Below are 20,378 nucleotides of genomic sequence, written 5' to 3' on the forward strand. Positions count from 1 at the left end.
GAGCACCTTGCAGGGGTCATCTGACCCCGGTGCTCTTTCCTGCTCAGGCAGGGGGTCGGACTAGATGATCTACCTAGGTCCCTTCCGACTCTAGCTACTATGAAACTATGAAACATGCATGGCAGAATATGTGATCTGCGATTTTGGGATCAGGGATCAGATCCAAATCATACCCCAGTTGCCATGATCCCAGGCTCCCCCTGCACTAGCAAGCTGAAAGCCAGGTGCCCAACAATCAGCTCACTGTCATCTGGATCTGGGACCATACTGGGACTTGAACCGGCCACAGTGAGCTCCTAACCAGCCAAACATTCAGTTTACATGTTTTTTGTGTAATATTTTTGTGGCTGGTTTCCCATTTTGTGGCACCATTTATTTCCTGAACATGTGGCCAGGTTCCTATTTAAGCCATGATGAAAATACTAATTATGCCTTAAGTGTTTTATCTGCCAGAGTCCTTATTGGTCAATGCACAGTTATTACTGGCATTCCCATGTGTCAACACTGAACATGCAGAAACACATCCAGTGCAGGGAGTACAAGCAGCAATAGTTTGCAGGTCAAGGAGTGCATGGCCAACAACATTTGAAAACTAGCACTTCAGAGAAAATCTCCAAAGTGTGCCGAGTGGTCATCTATACCATGAGAGAGTATGCCCTGTTCTAACACCCTGATGCATGAAGTATAATAACCTTTGGTATCATAGATATTATAATCTGGTTTTAAAATAGGAAGGAATATGAAGAATAAGGGGGAAAACAATTCTTACCATGTATATTGGTGATTTCTTCAAAAAAACCTGGGCAGGCCACTTTCACCACCTCCCCAAAAGTAGCTTTGGGCCAGCAACTTAGACCATCCCAATCTCCTGGACATCCTACCGAGACACCACATCCATAGTCAAAAAGGCACGTGCAGGATGTTTTGTACCCAAAAGCTTGCAAAGACAAATTTTTCCAAGTATTTTAGTTGGTTTGACAAAAAATATCAGATTTACTCAAAGAACCTTGTTTGCCCATGCAGGACGTGGCATTTCCCAATGCTCTGACCTGGTTTCCAAGAAGACTTTCCATGTCTTTCTCATGAGCTCTGCAATTCTGTCTTCCCCTAGATTCTCAGTGGTATGGTCTCCTGCTAACTCCATCGCAGCTGTACAAAGGCAAGGTGCTTTCCTGCTTTACTGCCACATGCACAGTCTTATATATATACTAGTGAAATTCCCAACAAGAATAATGAGGGGGATAGGGGGTGGGGACGGAGCACCACCACCCCACACCACCACCACCTCCCCAGAATGGGCAGGGGGGGAGCTTGCTGTCACCCACCACCTCATGCTGCCGCCGCTCTGCATCCAGCCCCGTGACACCCCCACCCTCGGCTGCTCTGCATCTGGCCCCACACTACCCCCCACCACTCCATGTCTGGCCTCATACCACCCACCCTCCCTCGTCTCCCTCCCTTCCCCCACCGCCACTCTATGCCCACTGGAGCCATGCCTTGCCCATCATTCTTGACATGCATTCTTGATGCAGCACTGGCTGGAGCTGTGCCCCCAAGAGCGTTACGGACAGACAGACAGACACACAGACAGATGGACTAAAGCTTTTATATAAAGAGAATTTAGCATCTGAGCTGCACCATTTCTTTTCTGAGAAACTTTCAAACATACAACTTAAAACCAGCATCGACTTTGAAAAGGGAGAGATTTTTTCAGTCGGTAAAACAACACAAGGCAACAAGAGCAGAAAAGTGTTGACAGTAATAATTAGCACTTCGGCAGCTTTCCCACCCATAGGTTTCGTACAGGTCAGGTAAGTGGCAAATTTAGCTATATAGTTAAATTAAGCTATATTGTCAAATTTAGCTATATAGGCCTGTTGTTTCATCATCGTATCCTGTATCAGCTCTACCTTAGCTGATTTGAAGGAAATGATGCAAAAGGTGAAATCCTGACCAGTTGAAAACCATGGGAGTTCTGTCTTTAACTTTAATGGGGCGAAGATTTCATCTAAGGCATGCAGGAACAACCTCACATATTTCCCAAGAAACCTTACAATGGTCATGACGTGTTGACTGCAGAAAAATCCCAGGCATGTTGGCATCTATGAAACACTAACTATAAAAACCGGCCCCTGCATTCTAGGCAGATACTAATCAGATGCACCTTAATGCCAGAAAGGTGCAAAATTTGAGAGTGACTTTCAATGACTTTGCCAAATCTCTCTTTAGCACCCTAACCCCTGGGCTTTCCTTCTCTCCACTGCCCAAAAAAGCTCCTAAGAAAGCTTTTATTGAGTTCTGAGGCAATAAAATTAACTTGAAATGCAAAATTTTCAGATGTGGCTCAGGATTGCTATTTGATTGTACCCAACCTGTTACACGTATGAGAGGTCTGGTTTTAAGAAAGTGTTGGGAATCCATCCTGCTAGAAACTGGGTCTCTTTAAAGTGTCTCGGGTTGGATGGTCTGAAAACTAAAGCTTTCCAAATCCCTAGTCAGGCACATTAAGAAATCTTGATGCTTAATACCTTGTTTTAGTCTTTATATAATACTGGGGAAGAATTGTTTTTGTTTGCTATAAAGTTCCATTTTCAATTATACTTAGAAAAATCTCAATGCATGTGAATACTGATTGACATTAATCACTCAAAAGACAAAAAAAAAACCCATATTCTTCAACGCACAAATTCTTTTCTGATCCTAAGCGATGGGAAAATTTCTCTTGGCTCAGGAAAGCCACGCTTGCTTATGTGTCTAATGTCACTGAAAGCTATATGAAGACCCAACTTTGTCACGATTGGTATCATTAGTCCTAGGTCTCTTACCTTCAAAATCTGGTAAAATTGATTCATTTTTCTGTAAACATAGAGCTTCATCTTTTACCACCTGCTGGAATATCCTGCATTCTGGATGGATAGATGCAACCTGAATCAAAAAAAAAATAGAAATGGGTCATTACTTGATTCAGATGTTAACGATTATTTCCTGTGATTATATGCTTAATGCAGGTTGGGTCATTTTGGTTTTTTTTAATGAAGAAAAAAGTAACTTGCTGGGCCAAAAAGACTGCGGGGGGGAAGGGGAATTTTGAAAATTTCAAAACGTTTCATTTTAACATTTTCAAAATGATTTTTTTTGTCACTCTGCAGATGTCAAAATGTCCTACTTTGATCATTGCAAACCAGCTCAGCTCCTCATTTTGAAATGGCATTTCTTGGTAGAAAACCGACTTCAAGAAAAAAGGCCTGGATAGCCCCAAAACAAATTAAAATATTTTTATTCTGAATTAAACACAAAAGCTTTGAGTTGAATCAGAAAGGTGAGCTTTTTTTTTTTATTTTTTTTTTTTGACGAGAACACCGTTTTAGTTCAATCGACACATGATTTTTCTCGTATTTTCTGTTTTTTTGGTACCGATCCAAGAAAAAAAACCTTATTCACTCAGCTCAATCCCTAAACTGCCCAGAATGGTATTTAAGAATCTAGACTTAGAGTTGGAAAAACACACCCTTTAATTTAGACTGGAAGCTGTTTTGGACAGGATCCGACCTTCTGCCTGGGATTTTAATACAACAGGTTCCCGGTTTTATTTGTAGCCTTTTGGTAGTGGTGTGATATAAAGAGTCAACAACAGTCAGCCAATAAATGAAAGGCCGTGGTGCGAGGTCCTGCTGGCTGAGTGTGTGTGTGTCTGATATTTGTGGCTCGCATTATTCAGCAGGTGAGCTGTAAAACACATGTGGAAGGGTTTTCATGAGCTTCTTAAACTGTTGTTACCTTTTGCTTTCTAAATTCCGAAATAACTTCTACATGTCTATTTTTTTATAGCATAGGAAGTTGACTGACAGAATTAGGACCAGCTGACAAGCGTTTCTTTTATGGGATCTTGTCGGCCAGAAATGCGACTTTCTGAGAAAACTGAATCCTACTTTTAATCTATTTACTGCTCTGTAGACTGCTAAAAATGAAGAATAATGTACACCTAGAACATATGAATGGCATTTCACCTTTAAAAGTCCTTTAAGAAACCTACATTGTGGCCTTATATTAGCTATACCCCCTTCAAATCTGCAGCACTGGAGCATCTCTCATTTAATCCCTCTCCTCTTCTAAATTTACATTAACGTAAAGCACAAACGAAGACGTGTGAGAAGAAGGGTTTCTTTTTCTTTTCGTTTTCTTCAATTATACTCCAGCTGCAGGTAACCTTAAATACACAAAAAAGACCTCCTAAACAGGTACTTAAAATAGTATTTCCTGTTGTTCAACAAAAGGAACCCGCTTCTGAATTGCTACCATTCAAGGCTGAACACAATGCTGCTTTTCCAGTTTTTATATGGCAAAATAAATTGAATTTTGCTCCATGCTGACACCACAAACTAACAGTATTAGCAGCCGTAACAGGATGATTATAACGGAAGCCCATTTAAATTAAAAGAGCACATGGAGCTGTTGGGCTGCAAACAAGCTGATTTCTTTGCTGCTTCTAATGTCTGTAACATTTTGTTGGGAGGTTTTTTCGACAAACAGCGGCAGGTCTCACCCCTGGGCTCTGCTACTGCTTCACTGGCTTCCAGGGTCGCAGTGAGCGAGCATGGCTATTTGGCGCATGTACAGTAAGCGAGCGCTCTCCACTGCGCTTATGCCACACTGCCAAAGGGGCTGTGGCCGCACCCCTGTCCCCATGACCCTGGATCCACCCGTGGGTAGAAGGACATGGAAGGCGCAAACATGGGAAATGACTTGATATGGCTTGAAAACAGGGCAGACAGCAACGTGAGTTCACTTTTCAGTCCACTGATGCTGGCTCTCAGCAGGTAAAAATGTCATTATGAAGAAGGCAGTGTTCAGGTGATGGTGCAAGAAACATGGGAGAGGCAAGACTTCTTGCAGGTGATGCCCCTTATTGGACCAACAGCATGGCTGGGCTACACGCAGGGAAGCATCTATGATAGACACAGGCAAGTTTTCTTCTTCAGGCCTGAGGAAGCCTGCGGTGGTACCCGAAAGCCGGCCGATGTCTAGGCACCCTTAACGTCAGCCCATGAAAAGACACCATCCCCAGGAATTCTTGCCTCATCATGAAGAAGTTTCAAAAAAGTCAAGTCACATTTTCTGAAGGCTGGCAGTGTATTGCACACCACGGCAGGTCATCAGCTGACACAAACTAGCATCCCCCTGTTGTAGGAGGTGTGCTGATGTACATTGGGAGATGAGCTGGGGCAGTATATATTTCCTGTTCACCATCACCTATCAACCTCTAGGATGTTCAAACGCAGCCCTCGGGAGCAATAATTTGGCACAAACTGTGCCGGAGTTTATTGATTTGGCACAAACTGAGCTGGAGTTTATTGATTTAAATTCACTGCGTGTGTAGATGTGCCCCCTGAGACAAAAATAGGCCTAGAACCCACATACCCTACCCTTTGGGGGACAGCTTTACCCATCAAGGGATTATTATATAAAAAGAGAAACCCCTGCTCCTCTTTGATTGCCACAATTTAGTTGTTTAAGGCCAGAAGTGAATTTGGGGCTGTGAATGTGAGCTGACATAGGCACCTCCCTTCAACTCCCATTGGGGTTTTTCTGTTTCCAAATGGTGGAGGATTTAAGACAGACCCTTGTGTTTAGCATTCCCTGATAGCTAGTCCAAGCTTCCTGCTCAGGGTGTGAGGTTCAGTGAATCCCAAGGACGTTAGCCCAGGGGCAAGAGAAACCCTGGGCTAATATCTGGCTGAACCTGGCTTATCAGTCATCATCATAACATCAAAAAGCTGGTAGCAAAGATGATTCCAGTATTATACAAATAAAAAGGGATATGATAGGATCCCTCTCCTTCCTCCTTTTTTTTTTTTTTTTGCTAGGATGCCAGATCACCTGCTCATCTGCACCGTAACAGGAAGATCACAAGCAGTGGCTCCCTTGGGCTACAATACTTTCTGATACCTTGAAATGAGGAATGTCAAACCCAGCAAATACTTGGAAGGAAGATCTGCCAAGAAGGACGTGCATGTCCAGAAGGTGTTTGGCGCCTTTCCTCAAAAGTGCCGCCCACCCAAAAGTAATGACTCAGGGACTGCCAGAGTGCTGGAAGCATTGTTATTTTGGTAAAGCCTCAAAAAAAGATCCTGACAATGTTTGCTCATTAAAACTCCCTTGACACTTGGAAAAAGGCAGGGAGAGTCTGTCTGCTCTTGGAAGGCCAGGCCCCTTTACAGTGCCACCAGCACTTTTGGAAAATGCACCCTAGAGTGATTCAGGAGTCAGGAAGACATTTGCAATAATTAAAGTCTGTCCCCAATTAGTTACCTAGGGAAGAAAGAATTAAATTCACTGAATAAATGCATTGCTGCTAAGTCCAGAAGGGATCGTTACAACTATCCAATCTGACCACCTACTTAGCACAGCCCAGAAACCCTCGCACAGTAATTTCTCCACCAAATCCATAAATAACTAGGTGTGAATATATTTTACAGTGCTGTTCCCTACTGGTCCTTTATCTCAAGTCATCTGTGTGCTTTCACCTCCCATATACTTTCAGATCTCACCTGAACATATCTACATATTCTCTGCCTGGGCATCTGAATTTCTCTGTCCCTCTGAATGAGCTTTGAGGACCTTGTACCGCATCCTTACACCATGGCTGTGTACTGTCTATAGCATACAGCGGTCACTTCCTTGGAGGATTAAACCCTGCATGGTGTTCTGAGACAGCGAAAGCACTGCACTACATAAATTGAGTTTATTTTATATTGTGAGACATCTTTTAGCCCCTATGTTTTTCTAATTGCTTTACTGGGGTATTTTCTTTAGTGCACTGGCCAGAGAAGTCCAAGCACAACCGCTCCTTCTATAGCTCATTTTCATGAGTTCTCCAAGAAGTAGGACATTGTTCAGGATTGCATTTTTTTCATCCTGCACAATCCTTTCCAACCTCTTTCTGTAACATGATGAGCACCCCTGGGGAGGAGCTCTCACTGTAGGTCTCTGAAGTCAATGGCAGTCCCAGCATCAGAGAATCTCAGAAACATAAGGCTGGAAGACACCTCAAGAGGTCACCTAGGCCAACCCCCAGCTCATGGCAGAATAATTCCTGCCTAAACTATGCTGCACAGGTTACTAAAACGGCACGAGCAACCCTCTTGTACAACCCCCAGACACAATACCCTAAAACACCACAAACACCCCACCTTGCCCAGAAGTAGAAAAGCAGGGTGATGAGGGCATGGTCAATGCTTTGCATCTGCTGGTTGTTCAAATACACTCAAGATGATGCCAGGAAGAAAACCATGCCCCCCACTGAAGAGAAAGGCAAAAAAAAAATCACAGCCCATGCAGATCTGACCAGTTTTTTTCACTTTGGTGTGGTTTTGGATTAAGCTCAGACCACGGTCAGGTTCCACTCATCTCAGCCCCTCCCACGTGGCCTGTAGTCACTCACACTCCAATACTCTCAGTATACTATACCTCCAATACTTCCAGTATACCCCCAGTCACTCTAACTCCAGTACTCCCAGTCACTCTAACTCCAGTACTCCCAGCATACCATAACTCCAATACCCCCACTATACTATAACTCCAGTACTCCCAGTATACCCCCAGTCACTAACTCCAGTACTCCCAGTATACCATAACTCCAATACTCCCAGTATACTCCCAGTCACTAACTCCAATACTCCCAGCATACCATAACTCCAATACTCCCAGTATACTCCCGGTCACTAACTCCAGTACTCCCAGTATACCATAACTCCAATACTCCCACTATACTCCCAGTATACTCCCAGTCACTAACTCCAATACTCCCAGTATCCTCCCAGTATACACATGGAGCATTTTAGGGGAATTCACGAATGGTACAGGTGTTATGTTTAGACTGTGTTATGTTTAGACTGACTTAACCAGGGGTAGGTTGATCTAAATGCCTAGCTGTACTGGGGTGCAGAGGGCTTTAATCACACCCAAATCGTTCATCCACCTCAGTAGATGTATGAATTTAGACTGAGATTGGTTTAGTACAATCTAAGAAAGGGTTAACCCAATCTCACAAAGTCCTATATGTGTTCCCAGTGCAGCCCTGGGTCTGAGGAAGCCCAGCTGCTCACCTTACCCTCAGCCCACCCCAGGCCAGGCAACTCCCTCCACCCCTGAAGATACATCAGCCCTCTCCTGGTCTGTGCTCCCTAGTATCCTGAAGCCCTTCTGAAATTATATCAGCTTCCTGGAGCTACTCTAATGGTAAAAATACCGATCCAGACTCACAAAAGGGTCCTTGGGGAAGAACTTGATGGCTCAGGTGCACAATGCTTGCACCAGGGAAATCCTCCCTGCAGTGAAATTAGGGCTTTCAGATCCCCTTACCCTGTGCTCACCCTTTGCACCAGCCACTGTCTACAGAGGCGAGGACCTCATTCTGAATCTTTGCTTAATAATCTTTCTTTGTATGTACAGTAGTTACCCTTGGGGTATTTTAAAACTGTGAACGGGGCAGGGGGAGGGTGAACAGGACATCATCTCCTCATTAGCATATTACCACTGGAAAAATATCCGATAAACTCTTAACTACCATCTACAAGAATTTCTGACAAAGTCCAAAGTTTGCCCCAGCGTTATCTTTTCAGCAGTTAGGCTCCTAATAACCTATGACCAATGGTGTCTAATTATTTCCTTGTGCTCGCCATCTCTCTGCACCCTCAGTCTTCTCTTATACTTAAATTATAAGCTCTGTGGGGCAGTGACTATCCTTCTGCTCTGAGTTGTCATCATGCTTAGCAAAGTGGACTTTTGGTCCATCACTACAGGTTTGCTAGGCACCACAGTAATGCAAATAGGATTATAAGACTGGAAGGGACCTCAGGTGTTCATCTAGTCCATCCCCCCACTCAAGGCAGGATTGCCCCTGACTAAACCATCCCACTCAAGTGGAACAGTAATAATAAACCAATTTACACAAGCACAGATGTTGCCCTAGTGCCGGGGCTGAGTTGTTCTTACAGTCTTCAAACTGACTCACCGTGGTGGGCTGGGTACAAACAGTATTGGTAATACCGGCTGGGGAATGGTATGTATGAGCCGGAAGTCTGCACCTGCTCTAGATCTCTTTTTAATGGAAACATGAGCGACCTTGAAAATTTACTGACTTTGAGTCCCAGATGCAGGTGCTTTGCTTTGCTTTGCTTTGGAATTTGCAAAAAAAGACAGAGCTCGGTGCTTAAAGCCCAGGAAAGGAAAACCATGAAAACTAGCTGAGCATTTCTAGAGTAAGAAATGAGTTCCAACTCTCAAATCTGGGTTTTAAATGGGGAATGGTCCCGTACAGTCCAAACTCACCCAAACCATCCACTTACTCTTGGCTCTCATAAAATGTAGGCACTGAGATAACAGGGCTTGTTTTAAAATCCCATTTACTTGCTAGCCGGAAAGTTACTAAACAATGGCTCCACTTGCAATGTCTTACATGTACTCGATCCAGAATACACCCTATGCCCTTATGTAACCACACATTTCCAGTCATCCTCTTCAGTGTGTTAATTAGGTTATTTTGGGAGTCTTTTTGACTGAACATGACAGGCTAGGGGGCATTGTCAATGTGTTTCCTCTTTTCTTCACTTGATTACCTGTGGAGTAAGACAAGCTGATTCACTGACTGCCTTGCAGGCTTCATTATAGAAGTCCCTTTTTAAAGATTGTTTTTTTAAAGGTTGGTGCAATGCTGCAATGGTTCTCGACCGTAGCAGACTGTATCCATCTATCTACCCATGTCTGCTCACAGATATATATACACACATTCATGCAGACACGCACAAGCATTGTGTATTTGGAAATACAGACGTATCAGTATACCCTGTGTATATATAGTATAAGCATACATTTTACATACATTTCCTTGGAAAAGAAAAAAGAGATAGAATCCATTTGTTTGGTACTAAAATAAGTAGACTATTGAATTTTCACTGGCGCTTCAAAAAATCATTATTAACCAGAGCTCCATCGTGCCATCTAGCACACTGTACTCGCCATCTCTGGGATTGGTTTCTACTGTCAAGGGGCTCGTGTAACTTTACACTAAGGGCTTGCGCTCATATTCTTTGTGCATCCACAGTCCTACGTGGAGGGAAGTGTGAGGTGTACAACGGAAGGACGATTAGACCCGGGCAAGAATTTAGTCTGTCCCTCTGGAGGAGCATGCCCCAGTCGTGTCTATCTTTCCAAGAAATGCAATACCAATCCTACCTTCGGATTCAGTAATGATCCCTTCTCATTTCTATAATTACCTTCCTTCAACTGATTCAAACAGAATTCTTTGCTTAGTAACCATGCAAAGCGTTTTTTGGCTAGGGACGCAGGTGTAGCTCAGTGAATCAAATACTGGCTTAGGAATCAAAAAATGTGGGGTTTAGCCCTGACTCTGTCTTCGTCCTGCTGTGTTTCTTTGGGAAAGTCATTTCATTGGGTTGTTCCTCTGGTTTTTTTTCCTGCCCTTTGTCTATCCAGACTGTAAAGTGCTTACAGGGGAAGACAGTGTCTGTCACTGGGTATTCAAATAGTGCCCACAGAATGGGTTGCTTGAATTTCTCAAAGCTGCCGCCCTACAAATAAGGAGTAACTTTACCATCATCAAGAGCCCGCTCTGTAAGGGAATGAATGCTGAGTAGTGCTGAGCATCCTAGGAACATAAAAGCAAATGAACTCCAACTGAAGACAAAGGGAGTGTAGGGATCCCGAGACCACAAAAGAAGTTTTCATTTTGCATGACTGAGGCTTTGAGTCTATTGTCTCTTCTGCACAACTCTATATTGAAAAAATCCCTGCTGGGATAATCCTCCCACCATTTGCTTTCTGCTTTTTCTCAACATGATTTGGATTTGGGGGGGGTCTGCCAACGTTTCTGCTTCGTCTCCATTGTTTCTTGTCAAGCCTAGTACGGGATGTGAAAGATGAATAATGCTCATCAAAAGTACATCTGAGGCTCCGATGCGAGTCAGAATCTGGTGCCACAAGTGGTACCTACTTATCAATGTTGGTCATGTCTTTCCATCTGATACACATGTTAGGTTCGGTGCTGTCTGTTATAAGAAGTAGAAAATGGATGTATACAAAGCATTCATTTTAAGCCTACACCACAGTGTGATGTAGACGCCCCGGTTAGTCTTCAAACACCAGGCTCGGGTACCAGAGGCAGCTTATCAATGAAAGCCTAGAGCTCTGTGCGGTCTATTCTACCCTGCCCAGAAAAGCATTAGACCTCTTGGTCATCAGCACTGATGTGCAATGGGATATTTGAACTTGGAACCAAGGATTTACAGATACAGACCTGAGTCCAGAAGTCTGTGGAGAACGGGGTTACTGATTCCTGACTGGCCCCATAGAAAGTGCAAACTATTCTGGCATTTTGGGCATGTCCACAGAGCAATTTGCAGCAAGGACTGCAGTCAGGGTAGGCATATCTGAGCCACCTTTAATCTGCCTGGCGGAGGTGACAACAGCAGCAAAGCTATAGTTATAGGGACTTCAGTGTGAGCCATCCAAGCCCACTAGGGACCCCAAGTGCCACTGCTACCCTCACTGTTCTTGCTACCTGGCCTTAGTTGAATGAAAGCAGTCTGATCCTGCCTTCCCCAGCAACAGCGACATCTCCTGCTTGCAGTGTGCACAGATAAAACTCCATAAAGTGAAGCCTTGGGCTTCATACTGCTCAAGGTAGCTGCATTTAGCAAGGAAGCATCAGTATACGGGGAGGATATTGCCTGTCTCCCTCTGAGAACCTATGACACAGATGCTCTCCCTGATACAAGTCACCTGAAGATTTGCATCTGCCTTATGCAAAATCTCAGGCTGGGGAAGTTTGGGGCTGGGGAACTCTGCTTGGCAAAGCAAAACTCTTTGGCTTTTGCCCCCTGAACTCTTTCCTTGCCTTCCTTGCCTACCTCCAAGGCTATCCGAGTTCTCATGTCTGCATCCCAGGAGCTAGCAGCCGCCTGACCTGGAAGATCCAGATGTGCCACAGCAGCCTGCTTGTCCCCGTCCATGCAGATGCGTGTGCAGGTCCCAGAGCCAAGTGCCCTCCTGCCCCTGCCCCTGCCCCATCCCTCCCTGGCTGCAGGGCACTTACCAGGGGCAGCAGCAGCCAGAACAAACTTAGCATCTTCAGCTGGAGCCGGCGCAGCCCCTTCGACTCTCTCTGCCTTGTTGTGAGGCTGCGAGAGCTGCTTTAGCCTTTCTCCACCTCCCAAGGCCCGCCCCTGCTTTTCTCTCCTCTGGATAGTGCTGCACTTCCCTCCCCTGCTGGGTGCTCCTCCTCCCCGCTTCTAGGGGACTTGGAGAGTCCTGCCATCTCCTCCCCAGCCCCTACCTGAGTGCCCACATCTTTCTTTCCAGCCCTGCAGTATGAGCTGGATCTCCCTGCATCTTGCTGCTGCTTAAACCCGAAGCCAAGCCAGCCCCTCCTGCTCCTACTGCCCTGTGCAAAAATAGACTCCCCTTCCTCCTGAAAAGCCCCCAGTGCAGCAGCACGGAAAACTCAGCAGCTCCAACTGTTCTGGGTGGATTCAAATGCATTTGAAAGCACTGCCCCAGCGCAAAAAGAGAAGCCACACTCCCCCTCCATGGGGGATACCGACAGCTGAGTGTCTGGGGGTGCTTGCCTCAGTGTGGCAGGTTGATGCTAGGGCTGGTTTTTGTCAGGCCAGGGGCGCATCAGGATCTCGCTTTTTAAGGCACAGCTGGAATTTCGGCAGTGAAGTTTGGGGAACTGAGCATGCATCCCAGTGGGATTGCAGTGCTGGATCTGGGGATTTCTGGCGCCACTGTGATGAGACAGGGTCAATACAGTCAGAAAGCTAGGGGTGCTCCCTGTTGGGGTGAAAGAGTTTTTGGGATAGGGGTAAAGGTGGGTGAGACATCACAGGGTCCAGGGGCTGAGTCTAGGGGTGGCAGCAGCAGGCTGCATCAGGGCTTGGAGCATTGAGAGCCGCAACATGGTTTGAGTTTATCTGTTGATGTATGGTCAGGAGGGTCTTGTATTAAAATTAGCAACATGGGAGTAGAACCAGCTTTTACCCAGACCTTAGATGCTCTGTATGCTCCACCAGCTCCATGGCCCTTACATCTTCTTTGCCCTTCCCAAGATTAGCCTAAGGTCCAAGCTTCCAAAATCAGATCCTCTTATTAGCTCAAGACCTTATCGCACCCTCCTCCCCCCCCCCCCCCGCCCCACACACACTTTTGGGTTCCCCTGGCATTTTATCCCCTCTCAATATTTCTCTAAGGCCCAAAACCTACTTTCCAAGATACCTACTGAGCCTGGCATTCTCCTGCCTTGATAGGAGTTTTGTAAAGTGCCAAATTCTTCTTCAGCCCATATCCCAAACACCCTCTGGCAAGGCCTTGCTGGGAGCCCCAAAACCTCACCCTCTATGGCTAATTACAGACAGGCAAAAAGCTGAAAGCTGAATCAATTCAGGTTAGTCTAAACTGCACAGATTAAATGGAAACAGAAGCGAACAGACATTTACCTTTGATTCAGGAAATACAGCCACATGCCTGCATGGGGCCGCCAACTCTGACTGAAGCTATTCTGGGAGATTTATTTTTCCAACATGACATAATCTCATTAATTGAATTTATTTTCTTAAAATATCCTATTAAAATTTCCCAGATTGCTTTCAATAGTCACTGGGAGATCAATGCCGATTCCAGTAGACTCCTGGCCAGTCCAGGATGGCTGGCAACCCTATGCCTGCAGCAGTTCAGGCCAAAAGCTGGAGGGCGCAAAAGCCTGGCACCTATCCACTTCCTTTTCCTGCTGCCCCTGAGATCTCTGTGATTTGCAGTCCAGAATTACAGCAGCAGGACTCTTCAGGGTTCCTCACCACTTCTTGTTCCTGCTTCCAGGTGCCTCTGGGATTTGTAGTCCACAATTGAATCCAGCAGTAAGTTTGAGTGGGGGAAGAGGTGTTTAACCCCCCTTCCTTGCCCCAGACCCCAGCGAGGTTTGCCTGGGGGGGCAGTCCCCCTCTCCTACAGATTGGACTTCATCCCCAGCCAGGCTTGTCCTCCCCCTTTGTCAGCCAACTGGTCCACTAGGGAGCACAGGGGTGGGGCCAGCCCTACTCTCTGGAGCAGATAGCACAGCCCAGCCCACGGCTGGAAAGCATGCTGGGTTGCTGGGGGACTGTAATTTAACTTGAACCAGGAAAGGGTCTGGGACAGAAGTTTCATAAACTGGTTTGACACAAATCAGTTAAGTCTGATACTGCATTCAACCAGGTTTATCTTAAACCAGTTTCAGCCATTTTGAAACTGGTTTATGTCCACTGGGCTTCTGTTCTGTTACAGGTTTAAACCAGATTCTGATCACTTAAACCGGTTTGTGTATAACCTCTGTCCTCAGCTTGTAAGACCTCCCAAATGAGAAGAGATTACAGTGTGTATCAGATGTGTGGCCATTTAAGTTTGCTTAATTTAAGCATTGACCTACATGCCACTTCATTCATTATCCATGCATAGTGATCTGGGATATGGCAGAACTCAGTATTTACGTGAATAGGTTCATTGTCAAACACTCTCATGTTGACCTACCCATGTAATGACACACTAAACAACCAATCACTTTTGATTCCTTTCTGCCTGCATCAGAGACTCTTTAACTAAATGCAAATTATGGATGGATGCTCTCCTTTCAGGCCAGAAAAATGTGTAAGATGACAGATGCCTGAGAACAGGTGCACAAAATGGTGCTTGTCCTCACTTCCAAACCCAGAGATTTTCAATTGTGGTCACCTGGAATTGGGCAGTGGGAATGCTCTGTGGAAGGATATGTCCAGGGATGGAGTTGGGAGACCAAGGAGAGGGAATTCCAGAAAGGGCTCAAGATGAGAAAGGGAAGATAGAAGAGAAAAGAAAAAAAGGTGGATAGACATCTAGCTGGGGTTATCTGACCCCAGCACTCTTTCCTGTCTAGGCAGGGGGTCGGACTTGATGATCTGTTGAGGTCCCTTCCAACCCTAGCATCTATGACTCTATGAGCCTGTGGCTACACCCACCTACCTGCCTCCTAGCCCATCATTCCCACCAGTGGCGTTCTAACAGTCCCATGCCATGGCAAGCCCAAGTGTTCAAAGCTGAGTTGCACACAAAATCCTGAGTCTGTCCCCAAAATGTCGTAAGTTTTTCAAAATAGGTATCACCTTTGCTATTTCTAGCCTGACACCCTTTATGCCCAGCCCCTCTTCCCCCAGGGTTGCTGATATGGTGTTGCCAACTCTCACACATGAGAATGGATATGTCTTTATAAAGTTTGTATAAAGCTCTGATGGTTACAAAACCTTCTAATCCCAAAGTTTGAATTTATCCATGTCCAGTTTATACTTAATTTTTCCTGTACCAATATTGTCCGTTAGCTTAAAAATCCCTTCTGCCTCCCTAACGGATGCTCCTCCAGCAAGTTTATAAAGATCAACCATATCCATTCTCAGCCTGCATTTTGCTAAACTAAACAGTCCACGCCCTATTAGTCACTTCTCATAATATTGGCTCTCTTCTCCCCAGTCAATTTAGTAGCCCCTCCTTGTACCTTTTCCAACCCGAATTAAACTTGCTTGAACATAAGTAAACAGAATTGTATGCAAGGTGTGCAGCAGTCCAAATGAGTTCTTACCTTGGGCAATGGCATTTCCAAATACTACCTTGACTGACTCATCCCTGGATTGTATTTGCCTTTTGCAGAGCTACATCACTTTGGCAGCTCATAGTCATCCAATAAGCAGTGGATACATGTAGATCTTTCGCCTTTTCTGTCGCTTCCAGCTGATAAGCACCCAGCTTCTACCAGAAATTCTTGTTATTGGTCTCTGAATTCAAATTCAGCACCAAGGTATTTAATATGCCTGTCAAATTGAGAGTAACACTAAATGAGTTTCATTGTACTTTGTACTAATGGATTTAATCTCATTTGTTCCATCCTGAATGCTCCAGGTCTCAAGGTGATTCAACCTTTTCTGTATGATGTGTGCCAATGATGCCTCCCAACTTCATGTGATCAGTAAAGTTTCAATAGCTCACTCTTAATTTTGTGCCCAGCTCGTAAGTATCAATGATGGAGAGTCCACACTTTCCTTAGGCATCGCAAATCTTACAGTGAAGAGGTTTGGATATCCGATCTAAATGTACTTTGCTGCAACTTCAAGCCATTGATCCATATCCTCCTCTCTGCAGCAAGAAAGAAAAGGTACTTTCCCTCTTCTTTATGACATCTCTTCAAGTATTTGAAGACTGATGTCATGTCTCCTCTTAAGCTCCTTTTCCTTAATATGAACATGCCTAGCTCCTTCACCTTCTCCTCATCTGATGTGCTTTCCAAGCCCTACCTTTGTTGCCTGCCTCTGGACCCTTTCTAACTCTTCCACATCTTTGTTACACCATAGATCCCCAAACTGCACACACTACTCCAGATGAGGCCTAACCAGTGCTGCGTAGAGAGGCACTATCAACTCCCATGTCTTGCACCTATGCTTCTATTGATGTAAACTAAAAATGCAGCTACATCACACTGCAAACTCATACTGAGTCTGTGACCTACCTACCACGACTCCCAAGTCCTTTTCCATAGAGCTGCGATCCAGCCAGCTGTCCCCTACTTTGTATTTGTATTTTTGATTAGCCCTCCTGAGGTTCAGCACCTTGCATTTGTCTGCACTGGACATCATTCTGCTAGCTCTAGCCCAACTTTCCAATCTGTCGATCCTTCTGAATTGTGTTCACATTTTCCAATGTGCTCACAATCCTTCCCAGTTTCACGTCCTCTGAAAACTTGCTCAAGAAGCTTTCTATGCCACCATCCAATGAACACGTTGAACAGCACTGGGCCTAGGACAGATGCCTGTGGGACTCCACTCAAAACCTCCTGCCATGGACCTGTTAATAGTTATCCTTTGCTTATGGCTATTGAGCCAGTTATCTATCCACCGTGTAGTAGTTTTACCCAGCCCACATATCTCCAATTTGTTCATGAGAAGGGCATGTGGGACATGGTCAAAAGCTTTACTGAAGTCCAGATACACTATATCCACTGCATTCACTTCATCCACCCACATAGTTACTTTGTCAAAGGAGATCAGGTTTGTTTGACATTTGTTTCTCATAAATCCATGATGGCTGCTTCTGATCAGCCTTTCCTCCTGCGGATGCTTGCAAATCTCCTTATCCTTCTCGCATTAATATCCATCCTGTCTATCTTAAGTAACAGTTTCCCTTGTGACATTACATCAAAGGCTTTCCTGAAGTTCAGCGATATGAGATCCCTCCTATTTCCCTTGTCCAAAAATCCATTATCTTATCAAAGAAAGATACCAGGTTAGTCTGACACTATCTACCTTTTGTAAATATGTGCTCCATTTTGTCCTATTTTCCATTTACATCCATGTCTTCAAGTATTTGTTTCCTTCAAAGGGTGCTCTAAAACTCTGCCTACTCTTCAGGTCAACTAATGGGTCTGCAGTTGCCGGGAGTATTTTTCTTAAATATAGATTCCTATTCTTCGGGAATTTGGTATATAATCTTTGCCTCTCTCATTCTACACTATCATCCTCATTAAATTCAGAGGCAAAATATTCATTTACTTTTTGGGTCCACCCGTTTATTGGGTGGCACGATGGCCTGCGATAGCAGGGGATTGGAGTTGCCAGTCCCTTCCACTCCTGTCCTATGTTCCTGCTTCTTCTTTGAAACCTGTTCTCACAGTATTGCTGCCCCGCATCCTTGTATTTTCCTAGCTCTTAATTTCTCTGGCTAAAGAGTCTTTGATATTTCCTCTTATAAATATATATCTAAATATATATATATGTATATAAATATATCTTTAAAGAGATATTTCGTCTTATAAATTTGATAATTCCTCTTATAAAGTCAAACCCGGCTTAATTTTTGGTGCTCCCCACTTTACCATTGCATTTGCTGGCATTCAAAATGTTGCCCTCTTTGCTGAAAGTGCCCCTTTTCTATTCGTTTCTCTGCTTATTCTTGATGTCCTTATGGATATCATTCTTCATCCTGTTAGATCTGGAGTTCTGCACTACAAAGTTTGTTTTTTCTCTCTGCTCCTCACTCCCGTTCCCTTGGGACACAAATTCCAGCTAGAAAAATCCCAAGGCTTATCCACATTTTGGTCCTAGAGTTCTTCAGTCCCACTGGCGTCACTAAATAAAAACCCTCCATTTCCCAAAATATAACTTTTCAGAATCTAAAATGTTCATTACACTTCTAGTTTCGATTGTCCTTTATTGTATTCTATTTATTCATTTCCTTGCTATCCTGAACACATCCAATAATGAAATGATACAGGAAGTCGACCACATTCTGAGTCTGTTTCCCTGCCCTTACTGATTATGGTCGCTTTTGTCAGAAATACACAATCCCTCGTTTGATATGCCAACTGTAACTAAACATTCTCCGCTCTGGCAACTACAAATCTCAGAGAAATATGCATGCAATTTTCCTTCATATTTTCCCCCACTGAACAAAACACAGAAGTGCCCAGGAATGGCTGGCCTTTCGCATAAGCTAGCAACCCAACTGCTTTAAACATGGGAAAAATCAGTCAATGCCAATGACGGGATTGTTGCTAATCTCTATTACAGAAGTTCAGTGCATCGTGGTACTAATGTAATGAAACTGCATTGACATTTAGAGAGCTCCTGTGAACATTAGTAGGAGCCTAACAGTTTCCTTTGAAATTTTCATATACGTTCCATTTTAAATTGGACTTTGCCCTAACAAATACATTTCAGAAACATAACTGTGTTTCCCTTTGAGCACATTTGCAGAATATCAAATGTAAATAGCATGGAGTGACCTAGAAGGTAGCACATCCATAAAGGTGAATTAGCTGCACACAACTGACTTTGTTAGCCAGTGTTTTGATTGGTCTGAATAAAAAAAAAAAACAAAAAACCCTTGAAAAGCTACAATTATTAGGAGTTCATAATGCAGTGCTTAGGAAGAATGTGAAATTTATGGAGCAATATATTGCAGCTCTAATTAAAGATGGAGTTTCACTGCACTTTTAAAATGAATTACTGAAGGGCATATAAAAAGGATTAAAACTTTCTATCTGCTGCTGCTCCCAACTGGATCTTGGTGGGGAGGGAGGAGAAAGATTACACAGCTAAAAAAATAAAATGCTTGCTGTGGAATTGGTCATAGATGTTATGGAATTAAACAGAGAAATACTTCAGGCTAGGGGATGTTAATTTGCTCAATTAATTTTGCTGTGTTGGACACTTGCTGTTTTACGGTCCTTATTCCACACCAGTGCAATTGAGTCTTGTTGCATATTTGCACTTTGTGCAAGGCAGAATTCAAAGATGGGAAATTCCAAGCCTTGCATGGACAGCGCAGGGGACCGCTGCAGAAAACCCCTGAATAGCCACAACTTCCAATTCAAGCTGGGAGAACACTCAAAGCCCTTTCCCACCAATATACTGGATGACTGGATCCATTTATATGCATCTCGACACAACTTTCCCTGGCCTGTCTCCAAGCTGAACAACAGCACACGGGCTGGAATGAAGACAAATTCCATAGTGCGTGGCTACAACTACAGACAGGCCCCGGGGCACCATAACTGCTACGCACCGGGCATATTTCCTCATTGTTTCTCTGTGTTCCCCTGTCTGCCTGTCCTCACCTATTGTCTCTTGTTTTATTCTTAGACTGGAAGGTCTTTGGCGTAACGCCTGTCCTCCGTAGCGGCCGTAGGGGAGGGCAAACTGCACTTAATAAAAATAAAAATGAATTACACTGAATATTTGTGTTATCAATATTGTAGTAAGATACTTTTACTGCAGTTTCAGGGATAGCGCAAAGTGAAATTGCAATTAAAAATGTCCAATTTGTTTATAGGTCATCAAAATTAAGCCCCAAATGACTCTCTTACCCAGGGCCCCAACAACCCTAAGGCCACAACTGCTGCCCTTTTGTTCTGTGTTTGTACAGCACTGAGCACAACAAAGAACTAGGATTCCTGGGTATTACTGTAATGAACATGATAATCAACTGTAATAAGCAAGAACAAATCCTACAGCTTAGAGCTAAAAGCATGAGAACCTCTGATTCTTGAGCTTTTGAATTATGAATGGTGGGTGTAGTGGGCTCAACCTCATTTATGGACCAGCCACTAGATAGGAACAAAGAATTATATTCTTTTCACATACTCATCCCTGTTCGATCATTCAGAGGCCTAATACCATCATGCAAGACAGGGTATATAAGCAGTGCACAGTACTTGCAAGGCAGGATATGAGCAGTGCATGGGACCCTGCAATGTGAATTTGAATTGTTATGGATTGAAAAGAACTCGGATTTCCCCCCTCTCAATGTAT

At 44.2% G+C, this 20,378-nt stretch overlaps 1 protein-coding gene across 1 annotated transcript in view; it reads right to left on the reverse strand.

Moving 5' to 3' along the window:
- Positions 1 to 14,570, reverse strand: part of LOC109314012 (vasoactive intestinal polypeptide receptor 1-like) — a 34,301-nt gene extending 19,731 nt beyond the window's left edge. Inside the window, exons 1-3 of the mRNA XM_019541320.1 lie at positions 14,541 to 14,570; positions 2,826 to 2,925; positions 770 to 877 (exon numbers count right to left, since the gene is read on the reverse strand). Coding sequence (XP_019396865.1) covers positions 770 to 877; positions 2,826 to 2,925; positions 14,541 to 14,570 — 238 coding nt within the window. The remainder of the gene's footprint in view (positions 1 to 769; positions 878 to 2,825; positions 2,926 to 14,540) is intronic.
- Between the last annotated feature and the right edge of the window lie 5,808 nt (positions 14,571 to 20,378).

This window comes from Crocodylus porosus, unplaced genomic scaffold, assembly GCF_001723895.1.
Source record: "Crocodylus porosus isolate Cpor-Errol unplaced genomic scaffold, CroPor_comp1, whole genome shotgun sequence".
In the NCBI taxonomy this organism is placed as follows: Eukaryota; Metazoa; Chordata; order Crocodylia; family Crocodylidae; genus Crocodylus; species Crocodylus porosus.